We start from the raw sequence: 24,402 nt of genomic DNA, 5'->3' as shown, positions 1-24,402 counted from the left end.
TGTTAGCATGCATCCATAGCAACACCATCTCCATCTATCTCTATCCATGAATATGCACAAGATATCTACAGTGTAGTTGAAATTAAAGTTTCATTACTGACCTTATCTAAAACTTAAAACTTACTTGAGATTCTGTGTAGCTTTCAGCCACATTTGCTGTGAATGGAGTTCGCTCCTTTGTCAACAACTGAGCATCTCCATGACAACTGAGGAAACTCAATCTGCTGACGAAACCAAATGGATGAAGCTAAAAGCTTGGGATATTTTCTAAAAGTGGAGCTTGTGCTGAGAATGAATTCGTCAAATCAATCTGGAATATTGTTTCATGTTTCTACTGCTTATGCAACTGCAAACTGGGCTGATAATGTGACATATAAATACATTTAAAGATCACAAAATGCAAGAAAACTGGTGCAGTGTATGTAAAAACATTTATTGTTGAGGATGTCTTATATTCAGCAGTGCGTTTTACCAGTCTTGTGGTTTTACAATAGTACATATTCCTTACATTGAATCTACACCTGGGTTTTGATTTAGAGTACAAAAAAATCTCAGCAACAAGTTGTGTGGATTTATGTGGTACACACATTAAAGTCTGTGTGTGAGTGTGTGTGCAGTTTTAATTTGAGATGGCATTTTACAATTAATATACATACAATGAATCACAAGCCCAGGCAAAGAAGCAATTTTCCACTGAAGCCGACCGTCCACCAGCAAAGCACAGTAATGTAAAAACAAACAAAAAAAAAAAAGAGGTCCAAGAAGAAATACTATCAGATATGACTGCGGAAGAAGTACACAGATATAAAACCCAAAGTACTGAACTCAGCCATACAACTCGTGTCCAAGGAATGTGAGGCGGTTAGGATGAAAGAACATTTTTGGTCAATAGAAACATGATGTTCACGAGTAATGTTCATGCCAGCATATTGTTCCTATTACACATTAACAGTATGTACAAGTTTCAAGTAATCCTGAATTAGTCCTGTTAGACCCATCTCAAGCACGTCTGTGTGCCTCAGGAAGTTCAGTGTGAGGCACACATACAGTAGCATGTTGTTATCGGTTACACAATGAATGACATGCTACTGCTGAGATGCTGCGGAGAGCTGAGTGAACGTGTGAAAGAGGAGGCAGGAAAAGTGAAATTTAAGATCTGTACAAGACTTTCTATCTGGGAGATGTTGCTCATAGAAACATTTCGCTAGCTACAACCTGAGAAGTGAAAGTGTTTGCCAACTCCTCCTCACATCTCAGGGAACTACTTGCTGAACTATAAATGGCCCAAAAAATAAAATATAATGGCATGATGTGATCTAAATCATTATTATTTACCCGCAGATTCTTTTCCCCAAACGTGTACTGCAAGGAAGTGACTGTAGCTGCAAAGCCAAAACCTGAACCAATAACCGTTATGTTACGCACTGATAGTTTAAGCACTGCATGTGTTAGTCTTTGGCATGATTAAGCATCGGAGAAACCCAGTGTGTTGAGCAGACATTTACAGCATCGTCTGTAAGCGCAGGCCAAAGCCTCTTCAGTCTAGACTGGAGTTCATATCCTGTTTCTTTTACAGTACAATCCCACTTTTACATGATTCAAAATATCCGAGTTATAATTTCCTGTTGAGGGATATGAGCGATCAGAAAAACCAACATCAGAATGTGAACCGTACGAAAACAAGGTCTTCAGTTAGAATAGAACAGTCGTATTGTTAAACATTATGCATTGATACGTACAGTGTTAAATTCATACAAAGGGCGGGGGGTGAGCCAGCATCTGCTCTGAGGCTGGCACAAACTTAACCGTTACACACACCAGCCAGACAGTCGAGCTGGCTTTACAAGGCAACTCCAAATGAACACCTGCACACCACCATGCAGATGGAATGTAAAACAGAGATCTTGTGTTACCTTACGTTAACTTGTGTTATCTTACAGCTGTACAGTCAGACAAGGTTTGCAGTGGTTATGGCTAAGCTATGACCATTCAGCCAGTAAGATACGGTTCTAACCAAGCGTGAAGGTTTCGTTTCAACATCAGGGGCGACACATATGAAACATGAGGGGTGTCCCCCGCGAGAAATCTTTAATTAAACACTTATTTCCTGCTTTTTGGTGAATTTTTAAGCACCGATTTGTCCCTTTTCTGCATCAATTTATGGTAGAAATGTCTTTAATTTTGTCAAATTTACATTTTACATGTTCCAAATATTGCGGCACCCCTGAAATCTACTATGGGTTCTAACAGACTGGTTTGACTTTATGTTATGTCACTATTGAATGCTTAAGTCTAGACAGACACAGTGTTGTAGTGCTCAAAATCACTCTAGTCTCAAGACCGCTTTTTGAAGGATTCGTCTCAAACTCAACCGCATTTTTACTCAGTCTCTTCTTGGTGTTAACCAAAGAAGACTTAGGATTTTATTTCAAGACCAGTCAAGACCACAACTGCTTGGATATCACCGAACTGCCAGAGCAATAAAGGAGTGTTGGCTAAGTTTATTTCAGCTCCTTAGTATTTGCTTGCTAATAGAAAACAGAAAATTTGCTCAAAAAATTCACCTCTGCAATGCCTTTAGATTATTTCATCAAGACATTTCTAATGGTACAGTCTAGCAATAAAAGAGGTGAATGAAGTGAAATCTTCTTTTGTTTTCTGTGGATGTTTTTATGGGAATGTGGATTGTTTGCGTACTCCACAGTTTATCATGATTCCTGCAGTGAAGGACTCACGCTTGGTCTCTACTGTCTTGATACACTCTGGTCTCGGTCTTGACTGCAACACTTGATAGACACAAGCATCAACTTCAGAGCTATCCCTACCATTCTAGTGACAAATTCTGCTGGTTCATTACAGGATTTCCACTGGGAGCGTAGGCTATAAACTATCTTGGATACAGGGCTTTCTCAATGTTAGTTACTGTTTTACAAGCTGTTATTGTTGTTTCTGTTACTTGGTAATATTCATGTTTATTTCACGTGATTATAGTGTAATATAAAAGGGAGAAAAAGCAAGTAAAAAGTCTGAACAGATCATATAAAGGCGAAAAAAAGGAGCAGCTGAAATGAAAAGACTAAAAACTAATCAGATTTACACCTTCAATAACAACATAATAATAAACATAAGTATGAACATGTAAATGGGGAGGGGGCAATTCCAGTTATTTCCCTTCTTCTCAGATGTATGTTCTGGTTTAGCGCGCCTTGCCCCACAGTTTGGCACAAGACTAAAGTTTCCACACAGTGAGATGAGACCAGGGCATTGGCTGAAATTATTCCACATGGTGAGATGAAACGACAGGATTGGCTGGGAGACAGCGTGGGCTCCGTCCCTACAGGTCCCCTTCCACTCGCTTCCTGCGGACTAAAGATGAAAAGTAGGGTGAGAAAGAGCCACAGGCATGACTTTTTCCCAAAGTCAAGTTAAAAATATGTAAGAGTGAACAGCTGCAAACATGCTACACGATCTTCAACCTACACAGGCCTGTTAGTTCATCTCTAAGCAAGTCATCATGAGCTCAGCGATCAAAGTTTTAAACCCATTTCAACAGTGTGTGCAGAAAACAGGAAGTGAGATGTCATCATTCTCAAAGCTGTGTGATCACACTGTGTCAATGTCCATACTGTTAATTTATTCAAACACTTTGATGCACTGATACACTCTGAGTCACACCCATGCATCAGACCTGCGCTACCACGACTCTGACAGGAGGAGGAGCTAAAAGAGAGCAGAGGTCGTCACTAAGGACTGACATCTTACAGAAGAAAAAAAAAACACTGTAAAAGCAGATGAACTGCAGAGATGTTGAAATTGTTTTGACGTATTAAGGAGAGAGAAACCAGGTGGAGAGATAACGTAATGGGCTATAACTCATCCAGGTTTTGCAAGTTTAAACAAATCTCAAATTCTTGTGTGCGTATGTGTGCGTGTGTGTGTGTGTGTCATACCAAGATCGTTGTTCTTGGTGATAGCTGCAGCAGCTCTGGAGCGAGGTCCTTGCTGGGTGAAGTGGTAGCCAAACTTCACTATGCTGTTGTTCTCTTCCAACATTTTAGCTATCTCCATCTCTACTGAAGTGCCCAGCTGCTGCCTCTGAAACACACAGAAAATATACAGTGGTCAAGATCTGAACATTAGAGTTGAGACTTCACTTTGGTTTATAGCCGAAATTACTATAAGGGATATGGTTTGACTTCGTTTCCACTACTGGAGACTCTCATCTGGTGTTTTATTCAGGCAGTGGTTTGTGTTGGTTGGCATTTTCTTCGACTGCACGCTGCTTAACACACACATTCTCCACTACTTTCGGCTGCGTGAAACCACTTTATTTAAAAAAACGCAAAGACATCAGTCACAAGTTCCCTGTAATCACCTACAGCGACCCTGAATGATGACAGCAATAAAAGAATGAAATATAGAAAAAAGCAACAGGAGTTTTTTAACCTTCTAAAGAGTTTTATGATCTATAAACATAGACTGTATAAAAATAATAGGAAGTAGCCACTGTGACGTCACCCTTTTGCTGACTCTTTTGTTGACTTTTGAAGCCTACACTTTGGTTTTTTGGTCGTCACCATCTTGAATATTTGGAGCCAGAAGTGACCATACTTAGACAAGAAAGCTGAGCTGTGGATGAGCGACGGAGTATCTGAGTCAAAAGCCCTTTTAACATAGAGGTTGTGCAATGGAGCCGCTACGAAGTCCCTTAATTAAGCTGCCTTTGCTTTTAACACAGAACCAAACAACAGTGGCATCATGCCACCCCCGCGTGTGATTTTAGATAGCATGCTAGCATATAACTCAACAGTGTAAGCCTCTGATGTGACATATAACATACGGGTTGACAGCACTTTCTGGGCGATTATAATGGCATAACATGGCAATAACAATCATTTACCATCCCTGTTATATGGCGGCTAATCTCGTCCTCTGTTTGGAGGGTAAGGTGCTCCAGGACCTCTTGTCTCCCCCAGTCTGTGGACATTTTAGGCTGCTGTTTTTCCTCTCTGAGCTAGCTGCTAACTGCTATCAGCTGCTTTTTAAATCTCCCAGCAGTGGGTTGCACATATTAACACATTGTCACAACGTCACACCTGTCTTGTCCATGTTCCCGTCCTACTGGCTGTCCCTTTTACGCAGAAGTTGATTTGGCGGCTTTACTACCTCCGCTACCTTAAAGGCGCAAAGGCGAGACAACTCTATCCCCCCATTCTGTGACTGTGTCTTTTATAAAGAATGGCGAGGCAGAATAATAAAAGAACATTCCTGCCTTTAACAGGCAGTGTAAAAGGGGCTATAGACTGTCGTGACGCATCACAGACAGTCCTTCACACAAAGCACCAATGCCCTTAATTATGCATAACTTTAAACCTGACAACATTTAAACAATGATGTTAAAGAAAAAATAATCCTCTGTACAGTTGTCATAAAACAGACCCAAACAGTTTTTGTACCAGGTTGTAAGAATGTTTATTTCTGCTGTAAAGTTGGGCGTCTATGGGGACTGACTGGCTTCTGGAGCCAACCTCAAGTGGCTATTCCAGGCATGTTGTCTTCATTTTTCCGCCCTAGAGGTTGCCGCTTATCTAAGAAGCCTCTTATCATTTTAACTCCTGGTGTGCTGATGCATGTATGTGTGTGTCACAAAGCATCTGGTACCTGGTTGTCTATCTTGATCTCTGTGAGTGTGTCGTTGTCTCGCAATGCATCAACCAAAGCCTGCACCCCTGCCCCAGTGATGAAGTTGGACTCCAAGTTCAAACTTCGCAACGTCTTGTTCTCTCGCAGCATGTCGCTGAACGCCTGGGGGGAGGAGATAAGGCAAAGATGAAAATGCAGAATTGTCAGGTGTCAACAAAGCCATTAAAAGCCCATATAAGCCACTCCCTCTCACCACAGCAATTGGGTCGTTACTCCGTGTCGCTGCCAGGCTGAACTTCTTGACTTGCGTGTTCTTCTCCATGGCTTTGGCAAAGTCCTTCAGCGTGGGAATTGGGATGTTCTGGAACACCAAACAAAGACACACTGCCATCAGTCCAGGGATGGACGAGCATGTACACACTGTGACACTCTGAAAGCTTGTGTTTTTGTGTACCTTAATGTTGTTGAGGTTGACCTCTGTTAAGGAGCTGTCATTGCTTTTTATCCTCTGCAGAGTGTCTTCTACATTAGTGGGATTGGGAGGCTCATCAAACACTGGGTTCATCTTCTCCCCCTTGATTACATCTAACGAGACACAGGCAGCAGTCATGATATTGATCCTTTAGGCATGACTGAATTAACACAAGTAAATTCTGTGGTTGTACTTACTGTTGTAACCCTCCTTAGATGAAGTCCCATCATATGTCTGACTACTGGTGACCAGTGTGTGAACACCAAGGATCGCTGCAAAACAAAAGCAAACCATAGACTCAGCAGCTGTGGAGAGGAATCAGTGTGTTTGCATGTGTTCTCCAGGGTTCAAAAATGCACCGGTAAGTGAATAAAAGGTAACCAAATCTAGAGGCCATGGCAGACAAATGGTGTTACTTTGCTCAGTAAGCCCTTTTTTTATTCCCCCATCAACACACACAGTTAAGGACGGAGCCCTGGGAGAGACAGTCAGAGTGAAAGGAGCTTGTGTTTTACAGTCCCAGCAGACTGGGCTCAGGCACACTGAAAGTTTCTCACAACCACAACAGCCTCCATTTTAAAGACACTCCCAACAGAGTAATCTTTTCAAAGCTTTTTAAACAATGACTTTCTCAAAGGTATTTGTTTATTCTTACCTGCTAGATCACACAGCTCTGTATCTGTGGCGCTGGACAGGGCCTCCTCTAATTCTGGATCCAGGGTTGTTACTTCCTCTTTGCGTGTGTCTATGGGTTTCTGCTTGGGGACAAATACTTTACCTGAAAAGAAAGAAGGTACGGACAGTGAGGAAAGGAGAATATCGTACAGATTCTTGACTCAAAGGAGATGATTCAGCCCTCATTAAAAATGAGCAGGCAGTAAATTACTTAAATATCGTCAACCCAAACAGAAGAAATGGGTACATGCAGGCCAGGTGAGGGTTTTATGAGACATTGCACAACCTCCAATCTCTATAAAAAATGTTCAACTGTTAACTGGCGGTTAATGTGACTCGTCATTCTCCTCCAGCCATTCCTATCCTCTTGCCTTGTGCCACAATCATAAGACTGCATGACTGCCAGGTGCTGTGTGTGTGAATGTGTGTGTGCCCATGAGCAAGATAATTCCCAGATAAAGCAACTGTATAATTAATATATACGCATAGGAATTGACACCGACACTAATCAGCTCTTCAATGAATCTCCGCACATTGTACTTTTTTGCCTCTGACATCAAACAGCACACATCAGACAGCCGGACCTTGAAATGGTAATCTCTCTCTTTCGCTCTTCAGCTTTAATCTCTCATTTTAATTTATTTCTACACCGTGTGTTTCTTGGCCCGTTTACTTAAACGTATAGTATTTAATTTCTGCCTCCAGGGATCTTTTAATCAAAGCTGTAACACAAGATGGACTTCGGTGTAAGCATGGGGTCATGGGAGTTAAAGAACCACCATTGCTGATGAAAATCTATTTGACGTGACTCTGGCAGAAATCATGTCTCTTATGGTTTCCGTCACATTACGTTTATTCATGTTATTCAAACTTTGTCACTTCATTCTGATGAAATAACCGCAAGTAACTTTAGCTAATGTAATGTAGAGTGGACTACCCATACAACTGTTGCAGCAGACGTTACATGGTGAATTCATTTGTGGAGTAGCCCACCGCAGTTGTCCTTGGTCAAGACAATCATACTCAGAATAAGGGGGGTGAGGGTGTTAAATGGGTTCATCATGGGTTTGAATCAGGAACCCTCTTGCTGTGAGGCAGCAATGCTAACCACTGCACAAACATGCCACCATAATGTGTAAATGTTACATGATATACCTTTAAATCCATAGAAGTTCTAGTGTCTAGGATTGAGAGTGCAGATTGCAACCAGCTGAGCTTCTCCTGTGTGTCAAGCGTGTAGGAGAACTATGGTGGCTAACATGAAAATGTGAATGGACCTATCTAGAGCAAGTGGTTTGGTTTGTGCCTTCTGGGCCACCGTAGTGACGACACCCAGTCCCTGATCTACACCAGCTTCGCATGTGGATATAAACGGCTCATTCTGAAGTAATTAAACATTACTTCCTTGTACATTGCTTTCTTGCAATGCACAGGGAAGTGGCAAAGATCAAGTTGTTCATAGGCATACTTAATTTCACTTTGACATTTGAGTCTGTTAGTAAGTTTTACAAAAGCCTAATTACATCCACTGAGTGAATGTTGCTGAAAATATTAACTAATAACTAATTAAAATTCTTGTTTTGGACAGTTATAATAATGTTGTACTTCTGACGAGGAGGTGAAGTCTGAACAACAGAAATGTGCTGTGTAAATAAGTCTGGGCCCCCTGCTGTTTTACACAACATTCCCCAACTGTCAGTGGTTCAGACCAGCTGAAATCCATCCAGCCATGACATGACAGCTATGGTATTGCCATGGTAACCTATCTGAAGGAAGAAACGGAAAGAGCGCAGGAAGTCATGGAACAATGACTGGAGTCTAATCTAAAACTGCACTGCTGGGGCAACACTTGCACTGGATGGAGAGACCATCCAGCGGGCACCATTTGCTTCTATATGCCTGTCTCCTTAAACAAAAACACCCCGAGAACAGGCCCTCCCTCTTTCCCTCCCTCTAAGTCAGTCAAGCCAGTCAAATTGTTCAAACTAGTCCCAAGTGGGGGCTCTGGCACTTCCTGAAAGCCAGTAAACAGTAAAATACAGTCATCAGGCAGCATCCTGTGCCAGTCCCTCTGGAGCGACATTTAGCCACTCAGAGGCAACAAGAAGACATTGCCAAGAGACTGACAGTCCCAAAGCTTTGTCATGTGTATGATCCAACAGGAGCATATATCACAGACTGAATGAGGAAAGCACATCATGGTACAACATTGTGCAAATGGAAAAAATAGGCACGTCAATAACAACGTGTCTGCCTGTAACTGGAGACTCAGATTCTTTCCAGTCAGAGCAACAGATTTTGTCAGTCAAGCAAGTAATGCCTAAAGCGTTCTTTAATTCGATGTGACGAGTCATTCATCACTCCCTTTCATGTGACGCAACACATAATACATCATCTTGTTGTTGTGCATGGTGACAGAGATGCTGTAAAGTTGGTTCTTAAACAGATTAACATTAACAGTACAAAACTTCTGGTTTGGGTCTTACTTTTGTAGTTTTGGAAAATATCTCTATAGGTTATGATAATATTTTACCTGACAAAGTAACTGCTAAGGTCTGGTAACTCAGCGACATCTCTGTAAACAGTCTTGAAGTAATTGAAACTATCAAGAAAATCAGACATGAACACATAAACAGTTTAGCCAGATTACTTGAACCCAGAAATTTCTCTGTAAACTGATGTTTACATGAACCGTTCGCTTTGGTTTTCTCAAATTAAGTCTGGCTAACCTATTGGTTTGTTGACCACATAGATATGAGCCCAAAACGATAAAAATATGATGCAACCAACGAGAGTAATCCCTAATAAACTGAACTTTTATTACAACTTGAGCAGTCAATTTTGCAGTAAAAGATTTAATGCTTTTGCTGTACCGGTTCTCTGTTACATATGGCTGCTTACAGAGGACCTATTACGCTCATTTTCAGGTTCATACTTGTATTTAAAGGTTATGACTCCCCCTACTCTCCCTCTGATTGGCCAGTACTTGTTGCCTTCATTGGAGGGGTTGGTTAGGTTTAGGCAAGATGAGTGAGGCAGGTTAGGGTAGGGCAGGCCATGCCTTCGCTATCCTAAGAAATACAAATTCACCTAGCCAAAAACCTGGTCAGCTCTGATTGGTCAATATTTCTGGGCCTTCCATATCTCAGCATCTCTGCACCATCACTGCAGCCGGGGAGTGACTGTAATGAGGAATAGCAGCATTTTCCACCGTGAAAATTCACCTTATAAAGCGTCTAAACACAACCAGACATGTTCCAGCAGAAATATGATTAGAAATCAGGGGGAAATGATTAACATCGGCAACCAAAATGACATGGTTCCCTGTCGTTAGCATGTAGCGACATGTAGCAGTGCATGCTATATAATGTAAACCACCTGGAGCAGATTACCATAAAGAAATCTGGCAGACTAAGATGTCATACTGTCGATGAGAGTAGAAAAACGATGCAAACAGAGTGTTCAGAACAATGTGAAGCCTGAGGTTTTTGCTTACATAGATTACTTGTACGTAGAGTTATCTCATTATTTGTAACTCTGGCCAAGTTTAATATCAACATCCCTTATTGTAAGATTATATATAAGACACAAAATATGGACAGGTCTCCTTTAATGGCAAATGCTTCAACTATGACAGCACTTCATAACAAAGTGAACATTGGAGGCGTGTGGTATAGAGCTCCTCTGTGTTTGTGTGTTGTCATTGGTTGAACAGCCACACCCTCCAGTGTGACCTCAACAAACATGATGTTTATCATACTTGCAAAGAAGCGTGCCTTTAATGCTTCAATTAGTGTAACAAGGAATAAGTATTCCATTGCACTGACACATGATGATGTTTACGTCAGCTGTGGCCATTTTAAACCTCAACTGAAAAATACAATCATACTAAACATCTTCCTTTAACAATCTAAACCACTATCTAGCCCAAACTTCTTCACGTTAAGTGTTTCCAAACCTAGAGGAAAACAAAAGTTAAAAACAATGGGTTTTTTTTTTAGAAAAGCAATATGAAGGACTGACCCAATATAATATCATTAAAGTGGTTAAAAGGCTACAATGGTTGCCATGGCATTTAAGCAGGCTGTTTTCCTCTGAAATTATGTGCATTATTGAAAGGAGACGAACACACACTCATGACCACATTATTTATCAGCAGGGGGTGGGTTTAACAAGGGGAAGAGAATCAGCAACATTCCACAGAACCACCACAGTGATTTCAGTTTTCCATGTTGTCACAGGGACTCCACACACTCATGCACACACACACATTCACACACAGCGGGAGTATAATTTCTAACAGGCCAGGGTTGGGTTAGGGGGAAGATGTCAGCTCCATATTTACTCTCCAATGAGGGAGTAGTGTTCAGATCTCTGGAGATCCCAACAAAAGGAATTCCTCTTCACAAGAATTTCCACCCAGTAATGTTTCTGCTCTGCTCACTTTGTTTGCTGTCACATAAAGAATCTTCTTTTTCCCCTCTTCTAGAAAGTGTCATGGATTAACACAAGTATGTCTTAAAACCTGTTTGGACAGAACTGGTTTCATCCTCTAGGAGATCAGGTTATTTCAGTTTTTACAGCAACATTAATTCTGGATCAGCAGTGTGTGTTTATGTCTGTGAGGGGAAAAAAAATCTGTCACAAACATCTGACAAAACTCCAGAAATCCTCCGACAATTTTATTCCCCTCTGGGTAAACAACTCTGAGGTATCGCAGACTGTTGTAATGATGATGCATCCCACATTCAAGGCCTTGTGTCTTTTCACTCTCTCAATGCCAATACTATAGGCCTGATTATATAACTGTGTGAGTATCACATACAATCAGACTCAACTGCTGTAAAATATTTTTATGGCAGTTGGACTTCATTGTATAGTTCTGATATGAGACTAACTCCACAGTTGGACTCAAAGCACCTTTAACCAGTGAGCCCCCAAGTTATTTGTTGATTGACATTTCAATCAATGAGCAAACAAATAATCAAACAAAAATCATCTAGGTCAACTAGAGAAATCACTCCTATTCAAATAAGGTTTTAGGCTCGGATTTGCATAGTTTTGTCTGAGGAATACCTCAGCCTGAGCCTCAGTCTTGAGCACATCAAGTTATGGTTTACTAATAACTATCAATGGTGGTTGGAAAGTGGATGACAAGACACTCTAGGGTTCTTTGACGACTGGCCAAGGGTGCCGAAAGATTTATCCTATCATTGTTCATTTATTGTGGGTTTTTATTACCCTTTTACCACATCAAAAAATCTGCAGCATTTACTCTAACTACACTTTAAGGCCCTGACACACCAAACCGACATTAAAGAATTAGTGACAATGAAGGCCAACTGTTGTGTTGCCTCATATCGTCTGTGTCTCAGCCAAGAAGTTGCACTTGAAAACACCGCAAAGTCTACAGCCAGTGGCCAACAAGCATACAGGGGAGGCTGTGGCTCAGAGGCAGAGCAGGTCGTCTTAATCGGAAGATCAATGCATGTCGAAGTATCCCTAGGCAACATGCTCAACTCATAATTGTTCCCGGTGGCTGTTCCATCCATGTGTGAGTGCGTGTGGTTACTGAATAGCAGGTGACACTCTGTATCATAGCCTCAGCCACCAGTTTGTGTGAATGGGTGAATGTGACTCACAGTGTAAAAGCGCTTTGAGTGGTCGGAAGACTAGAAAGGTGCTATACAAGTGCAGTCCATTTACCACTACCATACACGTTCTGTACCTGCGTGAGAGGAAATAACTCTGTATCATCTGGTGGCTACTGTCTATATTTGTTATTTAAAAATAGAAACCGAAAGACCAACCGGACAGATTCAAGACTTAATATGCCAGTGGGCAACAAAACCCGATGTTGGAAGAACACATTATACACTCATTATATTTACAGTGCACTATTGCTAAATAAAGGGGGCTGACTAGTGCCAATGGTGCAGGGCACGCCTCAAAAACTAGGGCGAGAGACGCTCACCGACAGCCCGACACTGACTAACGGCTGACCATCGACTTGGTGTGTCAGGGCCCTTATGTTACATTTTCAAACACATGGAAACAGAGGATAAAGCAATATCAAAATCACATACTTAAAAACGCAGTTTAATGTGCAGTTACGCTACAGCTAATGACATCACAGTTGTCGGTTGTCATAGTAACACAACACACTTTCTAGCTTGGGAGTTTTCCAAGAGCTCAGCAGCCAGAAAAATAATAACTGAGTATGGAAGATCTGACACAGTTAACAAAGCTCAAAAAATGCTGTGACAACTGAAACCCAGCCTGGTAACAAAATTCAAATTACACTCAACACTACTAAGCTAACGGCTTAACGCACCGCTTTCGGCTGCTTGTGAAAGACAGGTATCCATCACTGTCTCATAGCACACTCACTGTGGTACTGCACCGTCCCAATATCATATATGTGTGATCACCGACCTGGCTCGCTCATCTCTGGTTTACATGTTGTGGTAGAAATTTTGTCTTCTTCCCCTTTTGTAAACATCTGTCATTACTTTCATGGTAAGGTGATTTACATTCACTATAATCTCGCCTTCAAAGACAGTCCATTGACTGTCTAACAGATACAGCTGATTACCTAACATGTTATATACTAGATTGCAATAGGTATGCTCCTCTGATGTAATCAAGAGAACAATTAAATCAGGAAAGCTCAAGAAAGCTACAGTTGATTTCTCATCATCTTGTCGTCTGAGTGTCGGTATAAAGATGCCCTGTATTCACTGTTCTGGGCACAAACTCTGAGCCTCTCTATAGAGAATAAACTCTCATGCATGAAGCTATTCAGTCTTGTTTGCTGACTCCTCGACAATTGCCTTGTCAATGTAAACAACCCTTCCCACATCAGAGAGTATGCACAACAGTAGACCCACATGCACCTTTAAAATGTATGAAACCTTTGAAACAGACAGAGACACTGATAAGGAGACGGTAATGTTGAAACGTTAGTGTGCAGATTTAAAAGCTGCAAATCAATCAGTGTGCTCCTGCCCCTTCTTTTTCCATGGGTGCCCACAACCTTTTTTCTGTTTTGTTTGTTTATCCTTGTACACCTTAATAACAGCTAATTTTCATTTTCTGATTTCTGATTTTAAATAAACAATAAACACAATTGAATATGCTAATATGTTCAGGTAAATATACTGTATACAGACATAATACAAACAGAGCTGAACTAACGTCAGCAAACAGATGGATTCGAGACATTTCATCCTAACCCTGCCTCCTCCTTTGACACTCCCTACCTGCTATCCCCTCGTGCAAACACACCTTCCCCACACTGCTGTATGTTGCATAAGAGCAGACATCCATTAATAATACCTGCCTAAGACAGCAGAGCAGTAATTACTGCTGTATGTCTGTACTGCTGATACAGACACAAACACACACAAACACACCTTGGTTCTCCATCCCCCTGAGAAATACATTACTAACATGTGATAGCAACACACTAATGATGTTACTGATGAGAGTCAGGCGAGGTACACTATATGACACTGTATAATATCCCTACTGGCGTCTGTTTTGTTGTCGTCATTTCAAGACAGTCTATTGGAAAGCCCTTAACATGTAACATGTAGGGCACACCAGTAAGCACTTAAAAACTAAACAAAGATTCTGATGTGCAGGTTTTAAAATAGTAAATATTCATGTTGGAGTGACTCTATAAACAAACACACACACCTTTTTTCTCCCCTGTGAAGGGCACTACATCCTCTCTGTCCTTGTACTCCATGGCTTCCTTCTCCAGGTATTTCAGAAGGCTGTCCCTGTTGAATGATCCTGTCGCTTTCTTGGACGTCTGGTCCTTCTGACGTAAGCCCGCTGGGAGGAGAGCATTCTGAGGAGAGAAGGCAATGAGACTCATTAGACCTGTCAACTGATGAAGACTTCAAAACATTCATTATAGACTTGGATACAGGGTAAATGCTACAGTAAATTGTGGCTTTTAGGCTGTAAATGTATCTCTATGCCTTCTGTGTGATGAAATAAATATCCATTCATGGAATTACTTAAACATTTCTAAAACAAAATGCAAAAGAAAGACTAAATGCCAAAATGCATGGGCCACAGCACGGACAAGGCACATCACGTAGGCAGGGCGGAGCAGGTTTTTTCCCTGCTACACAGACAGCGTTTAGCAAAGTGATGATGCAGTTGGTTTTGCAGGGTTTGGAAGCATGTAGAGTCTAGACTATAATAACTGGTAATGAATCAATTACCTGGATCACTTTAACAACAGAATGCACTGATTTATTTTAATGTGAAATGTAAAAACACCCTTAGAGTTGCTCTACTGCTTAGCATTGCCTCTGATACAATGAGGTTCAAGGTTCATTGTTTTTTGTCATTCAAACGTGTTAAAGAACGAAATTGATTACCCAGGTCCAACAGCGTACAGAATAGGTTTTAATTTCAATTATTTTTAAACAGACCGTACTTGTTTCTTACACAGTTCAGTATAGTTTTTAATTGTTGGAGGGACACCAAGCCGTGCGCAAAACCAGCTGCATAAAAATAGAAAGATGCTCAAAGATGTCCATGTTGGCAAACGCAGCTTCTGTGGTCAGTGTAGCAGCTTCAGTTGATTAAAAAATGGAGGCACTCTGTGACGCTGCGGCAGACGTGTGGCGCTGCATCCCTGTCCCATGTATTTTGGCCTTAAGAAGCCGGGTATTGTGAGTCAACACAATGTCTGTCATTGTTTTCCACTTGCTCTGATTAATGACCAGCCTGGTGAAACAGTAGTGAAGTTCAAATATTTAGGAACCTTTTTCTGATCGCACTATAAGTTGCACAGCTAACACAAAATACATTTTTAAAAAAGCAGTGCCGTGCCTGTATCTAATCAGGACATTAGCTATATATGACATAAGCAAGAGTCTTTTAAACACTGTTTACAGAAGTTTTGTTGAAAGTGTTTTAACTTTTAACATGTGTACATGGTATGGGCACCTGGGGGATAAGAACAGACTGTCCAGAGTTACAAACATGATCAGCAAAATTACTGGCAAAGAGCAGAAACTACAGGGATGTGTATATAAAACGCAGGTGAAACAAAAAGCCCCACAAATTGTGGCCAATCCTGTTCATCCTCTTTTCAAAGAATTCATACAATTACCCTTGGGAAGACTCTGTAGAGCTGTGTCAGAAACCATGAACACTAAAAATCTTTTGTACCTAAAGTTAAATCTTTGCTAAATGTGTAAACACCTTTCACACTGAAATCATGTTGGTTATTGTTGTCTATACTGAGCATGTTGTGCTACTTATTGTATCTATCGTGATTATGATTATGTGTTTTGGACCAGTTTTTTTGGACCACATTTGTTATTCTTATAAAGTTTCATTGTATGGCTGTTGTGCTGTCCAATCTAGCCCCAAGCCCCCATCATCTAACATCTGCCTGTCTACTCCAGACTTAAGTATGTTCTCAAAGTTCTGTCCGATGCAGCGCTGACAGTAAAAGCCAGTATATTCCTTACATCTGTGTTCTCTGTGGTAGTTGGCATCAATGCCAGATGTAGGAGAGTCACATGGGAAAGAAACATGAATTACAAGTTCAAACAGGAAGTAAACATACCATGAACTCGTTGAACTTGATGCATGTGAACTGAAACTTCTTGGCTGAAAACACCCAATGTAAAAATGCAACCAACTGAGGACCATTTGTTGTAGGTGAGTAAAAACTTGGAGGAGGTGACAGAGGATGTGTGAACATTCAGAGAACTTTGTCTAGCCAGCCTGCGTTTAGTAAAACTAGCAGTGCTTCGCTTTGTGAACATGCCAAGTACCACTTTGTCTATTTGATGCCATGCGATCCAGAAATTAATATTTTCCCACTGTTGCTGACTGCTTCCTGTGGGCCTTCAATGCTCACCATGTGGGGTGATTTATCTCACTCAGTTTAGATGGAATTTAAATAAAACGCCCAGTTGCTTGGAGGGATTTCATTATACTCTCTAGCTCCACTCACAAATAAACACACAAACACTTGGCAGCCTGCAGAGAGAGCTGCTGCAGCTGAGACTTCCCTTCAAATGATTTTCCCATCCAGGGACGCTGGGGACTGGGAGGTGTAGTTAGGAGGTGCAGAGGGAAAAATCCACCCTTGGATTTGACTTTGTGACATTCAGTGCATCCCAGGAAGTAACCTATGATAATGGCATACTATATTTTTTGTGGATTCCCTCGACCTTAATCTGCCTCAACCAAGTCCAACAAAGAGGCATTAACTTGTTGGTACTAGGTATTATTCTTCTGAAAACTGGGGCACGGCTAAGATTTTAGTCGTTTCCCTTATTTGAAAATAAAAACAATGGCTGCAAAGATTTTTTTGCTTTTATGAGTGCATAAAGACTTCTTTATTTTTTAACTGGCAACTTCCCAACAAACCCTTCTGCCACCCAACTCCCTCCCACTAAAGAGCCCTGGAGCCCCTCCAACCCTCACTGAGTCCTGACCTCAGGGTCCATCTCCTCGAGGGCCGTCTCCAGCTGTTTGAGCTCCTCCGCCGACAGCTTGTTGAGGATTTCATCTTCGTCGAGATCCTTGTACTTGTCCATGTCCTTCTTGAACGACACAGCCATGGTGCCGGCTATAGCTCGCTACACAACACTGAACAGCAGACCACAGCCACAGTGTTCCCTCTCAGGCTCACTGCTCCAGACCAGGGGGAGGCTACCTGAAGACAAACACACACAAATAAACATTCACAATGATGGCGCATTACATGTATCTTAATTTACCCCATTAAAACCATGTAATGTAAATATATCCTAACTGAAATAAACATCTCATCCCTGTGAAACAATAGTTGATCACAGCTGGGCTGGATAACGAGGTCTTGCGGTGATGTAACACATACACACAGCTGGAACAAAGGAAGAACTTTCTCAGGCTGAGGCAAATCATCTGACCACTCCCACGAGGACATCTTTATCAGAACACCAACTCTGTGCTACTTAAAAACACATTTACAGCTAAAAAGACGAAGCAAAAGAAGCCTATCCTACAGGATATGAAAATGCATGTGTATAATTTTCTTCTAACGACTAAGAGGCCTGAAAATGAAGTAATCTGTAGCAGTGGCAGGAAACACTGGTGGAAATTCTATGTAGAAGTAGCCTATAGGAACAAAACACCAACGTTGAGATTAAATAAAGCTCAGATAAGTGAATGAGTGAGTGTGAAGGAGTGAGTGTGTACCCTGTCAAACAGAATGAGGAGGCTTCAGCCTTCAGTTCCCTCTCCCACGCCACGGTCCCAACACTAAATGACCTCATGATTTCCAGATTCCCTGCAGGACGCCACAGATGCTCTTAGTCCCATACACTCGCACACACTTAACTGCACAGATACATAAACCGCTTGCTCATGCTATTGTTAAAAAAAAAACAGCTGTGTGTGTTTCTGTAAATACTAACTAGGCATAACAAGTACTCACTTGCAGGGATATCGCATCAGTCTCACTGATTCATGTCAATTGTAAAATACAGCATCAACCAGAAAAAAATAACCTGGCTGTGCTTCAACTCTGCTTTCGCCAAAGATTCTTTAAACATTAAGTGCCATTTCCCCGGAGCTGCCTGACTGATTTCTCAAGTTCAGAGGAATTCCCTCAGAGTCTGACACCGCCTGTGTTTCTCTGACTGTTTACTTCTCCACAATCCAAGCTCTGTCCTGGACTAATTCTTCCCCTCACCTCCTCCATTAGACCTCTACAACTACACACATTTATTTTGTGATGCGATTACGAGAGTCATATCAGGGGCATTTACGAGCCTCAGAGCCAGCAAATAAAGCTGAGCCCAAATGTCAGAACTGATGGCTTTAATCAAAGCGGGTGAATATAATGAGCTACAATAATAATGTCAGCCTATTAATGTTACACCGTAGAGTAGTTTAATCCATTCCTGGAAAACAGTGTCAGTAGAGTAATGACTACTGCAGGATATTATCTCAGCTAACTAGGAAGAAGGAGATCAGCCACTCAGGTGAAGCTAAGCTAATGGTGCTAGACAAGCAAGGTGGTGAAACAACAGAAATGGACTTTAATATGTGGCCTAAATTGAAAAATCAGGCTGTGAAATAATGTGAATAAAATGTTCATTTCGACAGGCTTACAGAAGAAAATCCTAAAACTGACATACACAGGAGAACCAACACACATCCATCTCACAGATTAAAAATATCCATTGAATCCAAATCATATGAAAATCATTTCGCCTGTTGTGTCCGCAACAGCAGTCCTCTGTGCTGGGATCGTGGAACGGCGCCAGGGTTTGTTTCTCATGACGTCATCACGAGCCTTTGCTCGTGTGTTTTTTTTGAAAGGGGAGTTTTGTTCATATTTCATAATCAACACCGAGATGTCCAGGGACACAATAACACATGGAAGCTTTACTGGGATTATGTGAGAATGAAGACTTTGATACATTCTGCCAAAAGGCCCTCACAACTCAGCCTAACTCTTTTCATTTTCCTTCCACATCAGTCAGGCAACCTATGAAAATACTGATCTTACATCATATGAAGTTTGATTTATGACTTGCTTGGTCCTAATTTTGCTGAAATATCCCAGACAAATTCTAACAACATCCAAAAGCCGATGATGAGACGACAATTCTGGCCAAGACCTGGGAAAAGCAGAGACTGGGACCAGTGTTATGTCACACAGAACACACACATAATGCTCTTATGACAAGCAGCTCAAATTTAACACCATTTAACGTATCATCCTACTTTCTCAAAAACACTTTCCGCTTCACTGACGTATAACTCAACACATTCAAAAACAACAGCCACCCTTAACATTAAGGTTCAGTAGCTTTGAGCCTGCAGACAGAAAAGTAATGGGGTGTGCAGACAGGGATAATGATGGCAATGGGTGGGCTCAGGCCCGAAGTGGAGACACTGAGAGGATCCATTAGTCCAATCTGATTGATTCCTTTCTCCCTCTCCCCTCTGCTAATCCTTGAAGACAACAACAGATGGCTCCGAGCCAATAATGCTGCCAACCTGTCTGCACTCTATGCTCACCTTACACTTTCCTACACTGACCTGTGCACTCGGGCTACTGTTGGGCCACATAAGCATATTATTGAGGACTGCACAAGGACAAAGCCATAAATATCACGATTTAAGTTCACCTGACAGGCTGGAGGTTTAGGGGTAAAGTTCAAGTGGTAAAACCTGGCTGATTTAGGCAAGGCTAAAGTTTACAAACAGGGTTCCTATAGCTTAAGACAAGTTTGATTTAAGACAGCAACAAAAAACAAAAAAAACAAAACAAGAACCAACATCAATTACTTAGGGTTAGGGACAATTTTGCCCAAAGGTTTATTGTAGCATAATAACATATGGCGGAGAAGAAGATAGTAGAGAAATGGGTAAAATCTGGAGTTTGTTGGCAAATTTGTCTGCAACCAAGCTTCATATGCAGTGCCTTGTAGCGGTTTCAGCCATACTGCTAAACCTCAGTTAAATAACCAATTTTCGTTGTGCTTCCACGTGTCATCCAGGGTACAGTAACAGCTAGCTAGCAGACAGTGGATCCTCTGTTCTGAGCATCCCAGACAGAAACAAAATATGAGTGTTGTTGATTCTGCTATCTGGATCTAAGTGAACTTAATGCAAGATGAATTCAGTAAATTATTTTTAAAAAATGAACACTGCTGATTATTTTGAGACTTTACAATGCAACGTCAGAAAAAGAAAGATTCATAAAAATCCTGTTTCCAACAGCTGAGCATTTTTAATGACTTTGAAAGATTGATTTAATACCTTTTAATGCCTTATTTTTAGATTAATTAATTCAGTGCCTTTTAAGACTTTTTAAGGACCCGCAGAAACCCTGCACAAAGTTAAATCGAGCCCTAGTAGAAAAATTCATCTATTGAATGTGTGCGTAAAAGACAAAACAAACAGCTATTTTATTGTTGTAAGTATACATAACATCTATGCCCATTAACCAAAGTTACATTGTGCTATGTTTCTTTCTTTCTGTTTTGTTCAGGGCCAACATACCAACCATGATCTTTAAAAAATCAAGTAATAGAAAACAGGGAAGTAGAATGTAAAATATGGTTTCTACGTCTTTCATCACTTCCTCCAACAATGGTTACCCGTGTATTTAAATGATATGTCTGAACCAGTTTCAGGTCAAATGGCGAGGCTTCATCATCTTTCAACAATTCTAAGATTATTTGGGTCATTAAGTATGCAATGTGATACCCACCAACCCAGATGTCTCTGGCTAATACAATATAACCCTTAGCAGCTAAAAAAAAAACCTACTACGTTTATAAGTATAACTCTTGCGATCAATATCCAGGTTGCCTGCACTATTTTAAATCTCAGAGGCAAAACCTGGAGGAATAGTAACTTGCGGCTTGGAGCTGAACAGGAAACACTGACTGGTTATTACATTATTATAGAGCACCGCCCCAACAACACAAAAAGACTATAGTTAGAATGACCCAGCTCTGCTACCCAGGGGACAAGAGTCTGCACTTCCTCCTACCACCTACTCCTCTACAGTTTTATTCTCTACTCTTATGTCTCTACTCCCTGTTGTTACTCACTTCTCTTTTATCCTTTTTATCATCCACCTCCTGAGGTGCCTGAAGTGTCAGAAATGAGAGAAAACACGGGAGGAGACAGAGATAGCAACAGCAGGTCTGTTCATGCTGTCACTAAGGTAACTTAAGTGCAATACATGAAAAAGTGAAAAGAATGAGAAGATATAGATGTCAGGAGAGTAAAAGCATATTATTATCTCTTCTAGTTAAACAGTCAAAAACTATGTGTAGGAAAAAGAACCAACACTTATGTTGTTCATTCACTCAAGCATGTTCTGTCCCTCCCAACTCTTGCGCAGACCTGGCAAAGGCCAGACAGGAAGTGGGGTGTTTCTCAAACAAACACACATGATTTGTATACTCCTCTGTTTTAGCAGCACACTCCAGACACACACACCATTATTATATAATGAGAACAGATTTCAAGGAGTGCCCTGCCTTTCAACTCAGCAAGGACTTGCATGAATGATGCAGGTCCAAGAAAGGCTGCCTTTTCATGCCTTTGTAAAAAACAACTAATGACAGTCACGCTTCGCTACTGTGGCTGCATTACACCTGGGGTGAAACTAGGCTCTCACGGCCAGGTTTCACTCTCCAGTGAAAGGTATGCAGGTTAAACAAATCCTATCTGAGGAGCCTGTTTATCTGTAATGCTGCAGTGCAGAGGGTGGTACTCGGTAGGCACGAAAAATGCCATGTCAGCAGTCGCCCTGACATTCCACTCAGTTACCTGCTCCACACCTTCAAAAGGGTCACCTGCCCTCAGGCTTTAAGGGGGAAACTATACTTCTCTAAGCAGACGTCCTCTTAAGACTTGGACCACACCCTTCATTCCCCATTGAGCCCTGCTGGTCAAAAGACTTGTGAACACACAATCATGAACCCATACATGAGCTCTTTAGCAAGGCATGTGTCATTACACTCAGTGACACAGGCACAATGACCTTGCACCTATCAAACTAGTAAAACTGCTGCTAAAGCCACAGCCTTGCCCTCACCCTGCACACTGATGTGAGTCACCCCACCGAAACTATGTCCTTAAAAACACTGAAATCCTTGTCTTAGCCAGACACTGGGGGTACTGATGCCCTGTCTGTAAAATGCATTGTCAGGCTGACAGGGATGGACAACTAAGATTAAATTAGTCCTACATTGTGAATACAATTAGCAGCAGCCATACACAATAAAACAAGAACTATGACCAGATGCCAGTCATTAGAAAACACTTTCTACTACCATAAAGTGACTTACCATATCGCACTATCGATATTATAGACAGCAGTACTTTATCAGTTGTGCCCCTTTGATTGGTATCTTCAATGAAATAGTTTCACCCATCTCCTGTGCCTACGGAGCGGCGTTAGCTAACTCGCTCTTGACATGTTTATGATTGTCACGCTGACAGTTAACACGTTGATAATGATTATCGTCGCCTACTAAAAGATACCACACACTTGCTATGAGTAGTTAAAGCCAGACAAAGCGGTATATGATACTCTTACTTTGGTAACTTGGCTACATTTGTCGGATGCAGTCCCACCATGCGAAATAACCCGATGACATGTAGTAGCTAACAGGCTAACAGTTGAGTCAAGTTGCTAGCCGTTTAGCTAAAGCAGCACATTTAGAAGTGATAGTGTGTTAAACTGTACGGTTAGCAAGTTCACTGAATTAATATGCTAATTCCCAAACCCCCGAGCTGTTCATTTTCTTACCTGACGTCAATGGGACCTAACTAAGGAATGTCCAAATAACGTCTGTCTTCCCAATGAATGCGATGTCTTCACTGCCTGATTTCTCACTCTCAGCCCAAGGGCGGTAACACAGGAAGGGAGAGCCAGCGCATTCTCTGAGTGACGTCAGATTGAACCAATGAACAGAGAGTCTGCTGGGTGTGTACCAATGGCGTGAGTCAGCCCGCCTCTTTCTACCTGGAAGGACCAATCACAGGAGAGATAGATAATAGATAAAAAATAAAATAGAATGAAATAATAAAATAAAATAAAATAAAATAAAATAAAAATACTGGGCAATAGCTCATCCTAATTACATCCCATTAACCAGGGCTGAAAAATATATTGCCCACAAAAACTATTTTATCACTGCACTTATAACAGCCAGTTACTTAGATATCAATATGATAACTATTTATGACATCGCCAAGATTACTGTGCAAACTCCAACTGCTGTTGGAGACCATGAGAAGCAGTTAAAAGCTCATCAAAAAGCTAGTAAGTTCACTTTGAGTTAATAATTTGTTTTAGCCACAATACTCACTGCTACACCTTCATAAGCTGCAATGGGTGTGACCAAAATAGCACTCTTATATATTGTTTATATGATCAAAAGACTGCCACAGAACACACTTAAATTGAGGCATAAGACAAGGCAAGTCAATGTGATTAATAGTGTATAGCCCCAAATCACATTTTTGTTTCAGTCTGCACAACACATGACATCATCTACACAACAACAACAACAACAACAGAGCCTACACAGATGTGGCACTGAATTACAGCATGAGAAATAAAAACATATAGAAAAATAGTAATTGATAATTATGTAATTAAACAGCTGGTATACTGAGTAAATGTTAAGTGTAATAAGTGTGGGTGGCTCAGACAAAATGAAATAGTGTTTGGTGTGAAATCTGTGGATCATAGATGTCAAGCAGCTTCCAGGTGCTGCCAAGCAGTGGACAACAAAATATCACATAGACTTGTAAAGGCAGACTTCATACTCACACGTGAAACTAAAATTCTTCTCTCACTCTTTCTGTCAGTCTTTCCCACCCTCCCTCTGTCACACAAAACACACAGTGTGTACTCTAAAAGCCTTACCTTACCCTTGATTGCAAAGATCAAGGTGAGCTCATCCCCCTTTTAACTACACTGTGTTACACAATAATGGAGATAGAATTTCATGCACTCTCTGGGTTCACACAATATGTGCACTGTAACAAGATGCTTTGCATGTAACACAGAAACTTTGGGAAGAGATGTGGGTGTTGGC

At 41.2% G+C, this 24,402-nt stretch overlaps 1 protein-coding gene across 1 annotated transcript; it reads right to left on the bottom strand.

The window, feature by feature from the left end:
* Positions 1-414: 414 nt before the first annotated feature.
* tmod2 (tropomodulin 2) lies at positions 415-23,241 on the bottom strand. Its single transcript, XM_049598116.1, has 10 exons — positions 23,106-23,241; positions 17,272-17,492; positions 14,492-14,648; positions 6,771-6,893; positions 6,313-6,387; positions 6,098-6,228; positions 5,897-6,004; positions 5,662-5,805; positions 3,951-4,095; positions 415-3,366 (listed from the first exon to the last, which is right to left on the bottom strand). Exons 2-10 carry the CDS (start codon positions 17,395-17,397, stop codon positions 3,335-3,337), a joined length of 1,041 nt encoding a protein of 346 aa, XP_049454073.1. The 5' UTR covers positions 17,398-17,492; positions 23,106-23,241; the 3' UTR covers positions 415-3,334.
* Positions 23,242-24,402: the final 1,161 nt, after the last annotated feature.

Source organism: Epinephelus fuscoguttatus, linkage group LG2, assembly GCF_011397635.1.
Source record: "Epinephelus fuscoguttatus linkage group LG2, E.fuscoguttatus.final_Chr_v1".
NCBI classification, from domain to species: Eukaryota; Metazoa; Chordata; class Actinopteri; order Perciformes; family Serranidae; genus Epinephelus; species Epinephelus fuscoguttatus.
Note: the sequence above shows the minus strand (reverse complement) of the source record. Positions and strands in the feature narration are given on the sequence as shown.

Coding starts and splice junctions, on each gene's coding strand:
- tmod2 (XM_049598116.1), bottom strand. CDS start 17,397: ATGGCTGTGTCGTTCAAGAAGGACATGGACAAGTACAAGGATCTCGAC. Junction 6,894..14,491: donor CTTCACAGGGGAGAAAAAAG/GTGTGTGTGTTT, acceptor CTTTCTTTTCAG/GTAAAGTATTTGTCCCCAAG. Junction 6,005..6,097: donor TCAACCTCAACAACATTAAG/GTACACAAAAAC, acceptor TTGGTGTTCCAG/AACATCCCAATTCCCACGCT.